This window comes from Canis aureus, chromosome 23 (assembly GCF_053574225.1).
Source record: "Canis aureus isolate CA01 chromosome 23, VMU_Caureus_v.1.0, whole genome shotgun sequence".
NCBI classification, from domain to species: domain Eukaryota; kingdom Metazoa; phylum Chordata; class Mammalia; order Carnivora; family Canidae; genus Canis; species Canis aureus.
Window position 1 is genome coordinate 18,178,873 of NC_135633.1, and position 11,773 is coordinate 18,190,645.

Genomic DNA, 11,773 nt, shown 5'->3' on the forward strand with positions numbered 1-11,773 from the left:
TGCCCCTGCCCCCCTACCCCCAGCCCCTAGCTCATACACTCATGTTCTAATAAATAAATAAAATCTTAACAACAAAGTGGAAACTTTAAGTAGTTGACTTCAATAAAGTTGTAATAAAAAATCAACAAAACTGAACTATTAAAATATTTATTTTATTACTCTTTTAAGTCACTTTGCCTTCAAAAACACACAAGTACAAGTCTAAAAGGTGCAACAGGTAATGTGTTACTTTCAGACAGCTGAGCTAGACCAAGGGGTAAGAAAGATGTTTCTGGCAGCAGAAGTAACAAGCAAATTCAACCTGGATGGATATCTACCTACCTGCCCCATACAAATTTCCATCCAGCTGAAATCTCTAATGCCTTATAGTCTCCCAAAGAAAGTTAACAAATAGACATAAAGTAATACTATCAGACATGAAATTCTCAAGAAAATTCTGAGGGAAAGTAGATTAGCAATCACCTAGGCCTGGGATATGAGATTGAACTGGAAGGAGATTGGGATACGAGATTGAACTGGAAGGAGGGATCTTACTGGGTTAATGAAAAGTTTCCAAAACTAGACTGTGGTGATAGTTATACAACGTGCTAAATCTACTAAAAATCACTGAGTTTAACTTAAGACAGATATATTTTATGAGGGGGACCCCCCTTTCAAAGAAAGAAATATTTTGAAGGATGTAAAATTATACCTCAATTAAGTTTTAAAATGAAAAAAAAAAAAAGTAAAAGACCACAAATCAGTACAATTATAAAAGAGTAAACAGATATAGATTAACTGTTCAAATAGGAAAACTTACCCTTTTAAGCACTAGGTTATCTCTAATAACTTTCTGGCATTCTTGGGGACAGCAAACTAACATATTTGAAAGAATTTCTATCATATTTATTATAATCATCATATATTAAAAAAAACCTTCACATTTTATAGTAAACTTAAAACATAAATTTAAGTAAAAATATCACTACCATCAATCTTTATTACAAAGACTCTAAAATCTGAGTAATTATGGTATTCTCAACAAGTAAACATTGATACAGGCCTCAAGATGCTACAATAAATGTTTTAGAGCACAAGTTAGGGTATAAATGTAAACTGTTGGCATTAGTTAATAAAGGCCCTTCTTTGGGACGCCTGGGTGGCTCAGTGGTTGAGCACCTGCCTTCAGCCCAGGGCCTGATCCTGGAGTCCCAGGATCGAGTTCCACATAGAGCTCCCTGCATGGAACCTGCTTCTCCCTCTGCCTATGTCTCTGCCTCTCTCTCTCTGGGTCTCTCATGAATAAATAAATAAAATCTTAAAAAAAAAAAAAAAAAAGGCTATTAAAAAAAAGGCCCTTCTTCAAGCTCCTGGTTTCCAGCAATCAGAGAACCAGGAAAACTGAAGCAACAAATGGGTCATTTATACATCATTAGGTAGAACTAAAACTGCCAATACTCAAGTTTAAAAGGTAACACAAAGCTACCTTTCTATATAACTTCTTACCTTCTCATTATTTGTCATTAACCCAGATAATTTGACATTCACCTTTAATTCATTTCATCAAAATTCCTCAACAGCCACAACTCCATCTCCTTTTCCTTTACCTCTATTCTATCTATTGGTACTTACAATGTGTCAGACACTACAGAGATGAAAGATCACTATAAGATAGGTTGGGGTATTAATAATTCTACCTGGACTAACAGGTAAAATTTTGCATTAAAAGGATTTAAACCCATAGAGATGGGGAGACAAGATTTTTAAAAGGAAAAGTTTAAGGTTTAAGAGATTTATATTAAGGGACGCCTGGGTGGCTCAGTGGTTAAGCGTCTGCCTTTGGCTCAGGACCTGATCCTGAGGTCCACGGATTGAGTCCCCACATCAGGCTCCCTGCATGGAGCCTGCTTCTCCCTCTGCCTGTGTCTCTGCCTCTCTCTCTCGCTGTCTCTCATGAATAAATAAATTTTTTAAAAAAGAGATTTTTTATTAAGAGAATGAAAAACAACAATGAAAAACAAAAATGAATAGGTAAAGGATGCCTGGGTAGCTCTGCGGTTGAGAGTATGCCTCCAGCTCAGGGTGATTCCAGTCCCAAGATCAAGTCCCACATTGGGATCCCTATGAGGAGCCTGCTTCTCCCTCTGCCTATGTCTCTGCCTCTCCCTCTGTATGTCTCATGAATAAATAAATAAAATCTTAAAAAAAAATGAATAGGTAAATTGTGACCAAATCGAGACCTATATTAAGTGTGAACTTTTTTTTTTTTTTAATTTTTACACAATCAGATAAAGATAGGGTCTTTTTTTTTTTTTTAAGATTTTATTTATTTATTCATGAGAGACAGAGAAGCAGAGAGAGAAGCAGGCTCCCTATAGGGAGCCCCATTCAGGACTCAATTCCATGACCCCAGAATCATGCCGAGTGGAAAGCAGATGTTCAACTACTAACCCAGGCGTCCCGGATGACACAGTCTTAAAGCAGTACCAAGGATGTAATTCTAGAATAGATGACTATAAAACATCATAAATGGAAAGCTATTATTACTAGGTATTAATAGGCCTAAAAAACTTCTACTCCATGGGCAGCTTCCCCTATTCTCCAAAGTAAGTATAACTTTACAAAAGAAAAAAATACACATACTCACATAAACAAATTTCCCCAGACCCTACTAACCCTTTAACCTACAGTCTTCTCCCCATCCTCTTACTAGCATTCTACTAACTTTATCAGAAAATTGCTTTCTCCGAGGTTACCAATATTTTAAAAGCTTTTCCCTCCAAAGTCTTCATTCTGCTTTAATTTCTCTCATTTAGAAATGTCAACCTTTTGTTTCCTAATAGCTTTTTACTTATTACATAAGTAATTCGTGTTCACTGGTAGAAAATCTATGAAATTCATTTAAGTAAAAAGGAAACTAAGTTCCTACAACCAACCTTCTTACTTAAAATTCCTTTTCCTGGCTTCCTCCTACTTTTACGCACAATTCTCCAGTCTCCTTTTTCCTGTTTCTTAAAGTTCCAAAAAACGGGCATGGCCAACAATGAAGCCATCCAGTTCACCCCACACCTCTAGTTCATACTCCTTTCCTCACAATTTACCCAGAAAAATAAGTTTTCTACTGTTGCTTTCTCTCATAACCTTCAATTCCACATTCCCAATTGCCTGCTATACATTTTTTTAAAGATTTTATTTATTCATTTATGAGAGAGAGAGAGAGAGAGAGAGAGAGAGAGGCAGAGACACAGGCAGAGGGAGAAGCAGGCTCTATGCAGGGAGCCCAACATGGGACTCGATCCTGGGACTCCAGGATCACGCCCTGGGCTGAAGGCAGGCACTAAACCTCTGAGCCACCCAGGATCCCCCTGCTATACATTTTCTATCTGATGTTTACCACATCCTCAAACCTGACTTAAAACTTAAGTTGTTTTCTTCAGTATCAATTGCCCCTTTAGACCTACATTTTCCAATAGAATTACCTGATGTCAAAAAAAAAAAAAAAAAAAAAAGAATTACCTGATGTCAGTATCTTTTATAGTAACCCTTTAAGAGGTAATTTTTTATTATTTCCCTTCTTTGGAATGCAACCAAAGAGAGCTTCAATTAGCTACTGTACTTTACACTATTTTTAAGGAAAAAGACAAGCATGAGGGCACTATGACATCAAAATATATGCATGAAAACAACCAGATAATTTTAAGAGCGAAGGGATTTCTTCTTTTTTTCAAAAAAAAGATTGTATTTATTTATTCAGCAAAGGGATTTTTTTTTTAAAGATTGTAATTTATTCATTCATGAGAGACAGAGAGAGGGAGGCAGAGACATAAGCAGAGGAAAAAGCAGGCTCTCTGCAGGAGCCAGATGTGGGACTGGATCCTGAACCCTGGGATCAGGCCCTGAGTCAAGGCAGACGCTCAACCACTGAGCCACCCAAGTGTCCCAAGAGCAAAGGGATTTCTAACTTTTCTGCTTTAAATTTTTATTTATTTATTTTTTTATTTATGATAGTCACAGAGATAGAGAGAGAGAGAGAGAGAGGCAGAGACACAGGCAGAGGGAGAAGCAGGCTCCATGCACCGGGAGCCCGTTATGGGATTCGATCCCGGGTCTCCAGGATCACGCCCTGGGCCAAAGGCAGGTGCCAAACCGCTGCGCCACCCAGGGATCCCTAACTTTTCTGCTTTACTAAAAAATTTGACAGACGGGGCGTCTCAGTGGCACAGTCCATTAAGCATCTGACTCTTGGTTTCTGCTCAGGTCATGATCTCAGGGTCATGATATGGGGCTGCTACAGTCTGCTTAAGACTCTCTCCTCCCTGTCTCCCCCAACCTCCCATGCTCTCTCTCAAATCAATCAATCTTAAAAGAAGAATTTGACAAAGACAAATACTCTATTTACACGAAATATTAGGCAGAGAGAGGTTAAGTCATCATAGTGGTAGAATTAGGACCAGGTTGAGACTCTTCATTATGTCTTTCAGTTTTTCATTAAATAGTGGTAATACTTAAATGCTTTTCAAGAAAATAAGTAAATAAAAATTAAAAAATGCTTTTCAACCAAGGAGTTTAAAAAAAACTTAATTACAAATTACCTTAACCAAATTTACCAAAAGAAAAAAACCCCACTTTAAATCAAACTCATCATTAATGTGCCACTGATAGAAGCAAATAATAAGTTAAATACTATGTGCATCTATATCTAAAAGAGAAATTTACTTATGAATATTAATGCCAGTGATATCTTTCTTTCAGATCTTTAACATGCTGTCACTGAATAATTTCCTGTGTAACAGCCAAAGTATACAGGGACTTTCCCTCTCCTAAATTCAAAACAGCATCTACTTAGAGATATTCCTAATTAAGGAATGTTACTGGGCAGCCCGGGTGGCTCAGCGTTTTAGGGCTGCCTTCAACCCGGAGCATGATTCTGGAGACCCGGGATGGGGTCCCGCATCGGGCTCCCTGCCTGCAGCCTGCTTCTCCCTCTGCCTGTGTCTCTGCCTCTCTCTGTGTGTCTCTTGTGGATAAATAAATAAAATCTTAAAAAAAAAAAAAAAAAAAAAGGAATGTTACCTGTTCAGACTACAGACTATTCTGTCTTCCAAAAATATACATTATATTCCCATAAATATTTTGCTGAATTTCTAGACATGCCAAATTGTACTACAAACATGCCATCATTTTGAACTTTTCCAGACCTAATATTTTCATTACTTGAACATTTCATAAGTCCTTTAATAAAACAAAATCAAACTCACCACTTATGAATAAAATATATCACTTATAGTAGTAACTGTAATCATTTGTGAAAATCCTAGAAGTGACTCAGGTAGTCTATGAATTTAAAGGGTAAACACAAAGAAGTATTAAGAAACTTATCAAAGCCATGTTCACTTACTTTTTCACATAAAGTATGTGAGAAAGCAGCATTTCTATCTACATAAACACGTTACAGCACATTAAGTTTAGGAACTGAAAGTTTAAAAGGCTCCTAGGTAAGCCTTCTAATTCTACTTAAGGCATTTTTCTTGCTGCAAGTATAAGAGGGAAAGAATACTCATGCTAAGATCATATCTGCCTTAAGCAAAGTCAGATTTAATAGTTTTCTTATCCAAAACTTACACATAGCTCTATTATAAGTCTCAACCGCATGCATTGTGAGGGCCGTGTTGACTATGAAACTCCAGAAAGGCAGGAATCACAAATTTCTTTATCAACCACTTAGTTCAGTGCCTATCAAAAGACATTTGCTATTAAATGAATCAAAGGAGCCTGACTCTTGGTTTCAGCTCAGGTTATCTCAGGGTCATTAAGATCAAACCCGTGTAGGGCTCTGCACTGAGCACGGTTGGCTTAAGATTCTCTCTCCCTCTCCCTCTGCCCCTCCCCTGCTCTCTCTCTCAAATTAAAAAAAGAAAAAGAACCAGATTGGGAACTGTTATTCGGAATAAACATTTCAAAAAAAATTTTCCTGACATTACACTTAAAATTTCAGTTCAAATCTAAGCTTCATTTGAGGACTTGTGTAGGACTCTGTCTTGTGTACAGTATTGTATCCCCAGCATGAAGATAGAATTTGCCACATGATAAGCACTCAAATATTTTTTCAAGTATTTTTGAAATATTTGAAAACAATCAGAAATAATGAGTTGTTGAATAGTCCATTCTCAGCTAATCTCACAAGACTAAAAAAAACACCATCTACAGATTTTATTGCCACTGGAGAGAAGTTCAAAGTCAATGAACTTTTAGAGTAGGAGACAGGGCAGCCCGGGTGGCTCAGCGGTTTAGTGCCACCTTCAGCCCAGGGCATGATCCTGGAGACCCAGGATCGGATCCCACATCGGGCTCCCTGCATGAAGCCTGCTTCTCCCTCTGCCTGTGTCTCTGCCTCCCTCTCTCTCTCTCTGTGTTTCTCATGAATAAATAAAAAAAAAAAAAAAAAAAGAGAAGTGACAACAATCATCTAGTTCAAATAAAATTAAAATAGTTAAAATTTAAGGACAAATATATATAACTAGGTGTTAAAAAGGAGTTTTCAATTTACAAAGTACCAAAGAAGGTCTGAGTAGGAAAAGATGGCATTTAAGATGGGATTAATAAGATCTGTGAACAAGAAAACTTATTTTTAGGTGGAAAGAGCTTAACAGGAGGGGTGGGCGCACAAGCAAAGGTTTGTATAGAAAGGTTTCCACTGAAGAACACTGACAGCTAAATCAGGAAGAATGCAGAAAGACTATTGTCTACTATAATAATTTGCCAAAACCTTCAGAGATATCTTAACTTTATCTTATAAATGAAGAAACAAGAATTTCTAAGTGAATGAGAGGGAGAGTAGGAAGTAGCAAACAGTCTCTGGAAACATAATATACGATGAATGTTGAATGAATACCAAATGTCACGTGTATTTAAAAAAAAATTTTTTTTAAACTCTACCTATAGATATACAGAAGTCAATTAATCTCAAGGTATATAATTTAAATGATAAATGACAGATTCCTGTACACAAATCTACTTTTCTAAAGATTTTATTTGTTATTCATGAGAGACACACAGAGAGAGAGGCAGAGATATAGGCAGAGAGAGAAGCAGGCTTCCTACAGGAAGCCTGATGTGGGGACTCCATTCTGAGACTAAGGGATCATGTCCTGAGCTGAAGGCAGACGTTCAACCACTGAGCCACCCAGGCATCCCACAAATCTACTTTAAAGACTGAAAGACATTTCTATTACTCAAGTTCTTATTTATCTTTGCATACAAGTAATTGCTGAGAGTCCATAGTGTGCCAGGCACTGTGTTTATAATTGTGCTAATTTTCGTGTTACAGTAATGCTACTAATGATCTTACTGTTCAGACACCTGTGTTCCTTCTCCATTAGTGCTGATCATTTTCCACTGAAATATACAACTACTACAGTTAGACTGAGACAGGAAATAAAACGCATGGCACAGTAGATGGGTTAATCAGTTGGCACTTATGCAGTAGTTCAAATAACCTGGAAAGAACTTATTAGGTGCCAAATACTTTCCTGAAGTTTTTACATGCCTCATCTCACTCAACCCACATGACACTATGACATACATACTATTACTACTTTTATCTTACACATAAAGGAAAATGGTGCTTAGAAGTTAAATAAATTTCCTAACATCCCTCAGCTAGTATAGAACACTTCATAGTTAAAAAAAACAAAAAAACAAACAACCCAGTAACTAAGTGGGTTCTCAATCATATTTCCAAGAATTCTTGTACTTTTTATCGGTTTTCTCCAGTCTTTGAGCCAAAGCTTGTTACATGATGATATTTCAAATTGGGACATGACAACACGGTCCAACACTGTAAGAGCAATTGAGAGGGGAAAAAAAAAAAATCAAAATTCATGCCATGCCACAGAGTTAAGTCAGTAAGGAGTATTAAATATATCTTGAAATTTCTGCCGAAAAGTGTCTTTACTGTGGTCTCTAGTAGTTTAACGGAACTTTCTTAATTTTATCTATATGTAACATAAAAATATATAAATGGTTTAAATACCCTTAATTTGAGGGTGGTTTAACAGAGCTAAAGCCCATATTATTATCTACCCTAATGAAGTAAAGCCTAACACTGACAAATCAAAGAACTGCTGTAACAAAAGACAAATCCTCACCTTGTAAAACTTAAAATTATACTAGTGAAACTAAATAAAATATGTATGATAAACCAGGGCTATGGAGAAAAATAAATGAAGGGAGATGTAGAGTGTCTGGAATGTTGTATTCAGGGGAAGTCCTCGGTGATAACAGAGACAGCTGAACAATGATAGAAGAGATCAAGTCTGGGAGATTACTGAAATAAAACAGTTCCAAGAAGATGGAACAGTTAAGTGCAATCACTGTAAGGCAAGAGAACTCTGTTTTTAACTATCTGCATTATAATACTTTGATAACATTTACAATTTTTATACTTAGTGATATCACTTCAATTAGCTTAAGCGATTCACTCAAATGTCAATCATCTTTTTCTTTTAACTAAATGAACCAAAGTATAATTCCAATTGAATAAAAGCAGTATGGAATGATTGCTTCCTGTCTTATCCAAAGCAAGAAGAGCCTGACAGAAATAAACTGTTACTTCCTCATTCTTACTACAGTTAACCTTCTTCAAGACTTATCTGGGATCTGTTTCCTAAATCAAGGTTCTGCCACAAAAAAAAAAGTCAAAGCAAGTAAGCATTCAAATGGAAGCACTTGATTAAAATTGAATGAAGACTAAAGATAAGAATTTTCTAATTAAAAGAAAAGTTATCTTAGGAAAAATTACTAAAAAATCAAGATTAAATAATGGAAAGAAATTTCAGAATGTAAACAGCTAAGAATCACAGAAATAAAGGCTAGACCACAAATTTTGTCAGAAAAGCACTGTTCAATATTCCAGAGTACTCCAAAATCTTAACAGAAGCTTAACAGTTTAAAATGCTATACTATTTTGATTATTCATCTTCTAAAAATCAGCCTATGAAATATTTATCCCAGGTCTCAAGTATAAGATGTCAGTGTATATTACTAGACATTCAATATCTGCTTGAGGAATGAATGAATTTCAAATTTTTCTATAAGGGAACCAATTCTTTTTTTCAAATAATTTTTAAAATTAACAATTACAAACAGCATGTTTAGTCAGAATAATAAAATCATGGTAGAAATCACTGACTAAATTTTTGGGGCACCTAAACTTACCTATGCATTAATACTTCATAGACAAAATAATGTTCATCTTAACCTGTATCTCTCACAAAACAAAACAAAGTGATCTAGAACTCCCTCCATAGTTTCATAATGGTTCAAAATGGGAATGTATTTCAGTGAATTATTTTATACCCAAAAGAAATCTAAGCTCCCCCCAAGGTGACTTTGAGCCTAACAATTTGGGGGGGTGGGGGGTGGGATGGGGACTGGTTCATTGGGTAAAGCAGGGGACTCTGGATCTTGAGGTTGTGGGTTGGGTGCAGGGATTAATCACAAAATCTTTTTTAAAAAATTAGCATCACTCTTGGTATGATCTAATGACAGTTGCACTTACATATGTAAGATTTAACTTTTTTATTTTGTTTTACTTTATTTTATTTTTTAAAGATTTTATTTATTTATTCATGAGAGACAGAGACACAGGCAGAGGGAGAAGCAAGCTCCATGCAGGGAGCAGGATGCAGGACTGGATCCCGGGACCCCAGGATCACGCCCTGAGCCAAAGGCAGATTCTTAACCTCTGAGCCACCCAGGCGTCCCTAACTTTTTTATTTAAAAATAATTTTACACTTAATTTGCGTAAACTTTCTGGGTAGGCTTCTTATAAAAATATAAGTTTCTTGAGGGCAGAGATCTCTAAAAACAGCCTTATACACTGAAGATGTCCAATTAGGAATACTCCTGTGGCTTCTGAAAAGTCAACATAAATGTTTTTTACTTGAGTTTCCTACCAGCTAAGAGGAGCATAAAATAACTGAATTTCTACTTTAAAGAGGGACTTCTTTTTCCGTTTAAAAATAAATGTACACTGAACTTCACTAAAGCTTGCAGACTCAGTAGGATACCAAAAGACCAATTATTAACTGGCACAGGAAATTACAGGAGTCCTTTTAAGAAGCCTTTAAAATACTAAAATATAGAAAGTTGCAGAAATTTAGAAACAAATAATAAAACTGAAGATAGTAATCTGCCCACATATTAAGGCTGTTTTACCAAAGTGTGGTTCCCCCGAAAATAAAGGGGGAAAAAAGGAACCAATCCTCAGCGAGTTGATAACAAGCTTGGCACGTTTCAAGGCACCCTGCCTTACACTGTTCTCACTTGACCGTCACAGCAACCCTGTAGCCTAATTTTATGAATGGGAGAAACTCAGCAGCAAAAGGTTAAGCGACTTGCCCAAGGTCAGTCAAGAAAATCAGTGGTTCAGCTCTACCTGGAAGGGTGCACTTCACCCGACACTTTCTACTACAGAGCCCTGCCTCCCACTGTGGCATTAGCAGCGTAGAACAGGGAATCAGACTAATACAGATATAGGTAGCCCGCACTACCCTCGCCCTTCCAGAGAGGCGGGGGGCTTGCCTCTGAAAGCTTTCCCTAGCCGCCCAGTCGCAGGCAGGAAAGTTGTGCAGATCACCGATCAGCCCCGTGAAATGACAAGCTGACAGGCGCAGCCCCCAAAGGACCAGCTCTACATTCCCTGGAGCCCCTCCGAACCCGGCGCCAGCGAGACGGCTCCCGGAAACGTCTGAAAAACCTCCCAGTGAGTTTCGCCCCCTCCTGGGCGCGAGGAACGAGCTGGAAATGAGCCAGAGGGCGGCTGGCCACCCGAGCCTGCCATGTGTCCAGCCCGTCACGCCCGCCTCGCCTCAGCCGGCTCCTCATGCCTTGACCGCAGCCAGAGGCCCAGCTCAGGATCCGACGCAAAGGCTGCCTCGGAGGCCGCCACCACCGCAGCAGCCCGTGGCGCCCTGGCGTGGCACTCGCAGTCAGGTCCCCGCCCCACCTCTCCTGATGGGCCCCTGAGAGACGCCGTCCGCGCCTCTGGCCAGGCCCAGAGGGTTCGGCCTGCCACAGTCAGCCGCCCGCCCGGCGTCCTTACTTCATTGAGCTGGCGCTCCGCGGCCTCACGCAGTGCTGGGTCCATGGTGCCCCGCAGGGCCTCGATAATGGTGTTGGGGTCCATCGCAGCGCGGACTCGGTCAAACCCGGGGTTCGGGTGCTACTGGGCCAGGAATAGCGCCGCTCACAGCGCACATGGACCCGCCGCGCTCCGCAGCGGCAACCGGCGCGAAAGGAAAGAGAAGCGCCAAGGCCCCGGATAGAACCTCTTCGCCTCGGCGTGGAGGCGGGAGATGCTCCAGCCACTTCCTGTCGGCGCGCGCGCGAGGCACCTTGGGAGATGTAGTCCGCGTGAGCTTTACGCAGCCCACGTGGCTTTGAACTGTAGCTGCTACAGGCAGGTCTTGCTTTTCAAAAAGGAAAAATGTTCAGGCAGCACATAAAAAAAAAATTAAAACAACCACACGCAAAGGTTTCCCATAATAATATACCTATGCGACCGTGAGGCGGATGTGATGCGAGATGTGGTGCCATCCATTGCTAGTAATTGAAAAAAATTTTTTGAAATGTAATTTCAGATGGTTTCTAAATGCCATAAAAATGTTCATAATCTTTACCCCAAGAATTCCCATTCATGAGACTTTATACTAAGAAAATGACACAAAAGATTAAATAAACTTTATGTGTGAAAGGTATTAAACGTTACATATCTATGATTACCAATTAGTAA

General features: G+C 38.7%; 1 protein-coding gene across 1 annotated transcript in view; it reads right to left on the reverse strand.

The window, feature by feature from the left end:
• IPO7 (importin 7) overlaps window positions 1-11,335 on the reverse strand; it is a 55,855-nt gene extending 44,520 nt beyond the window's left edge. The window contains exon 1 of the mRNA XM_077866525.1: window positions 11,084-11,335. Within this exon, the coding sequence (XP_077722651.1) occupies window positions 11,084-11,167 (84 nt within the window). The 5' untranslated portion in view covers window positions 11,168-11,335. The remainder of the gene's footprint in view (window positions 1-11,083) is intronic.
• Between the last annotated feature and the right edge of the window lie 438 nt (window positions 11,336-11,773).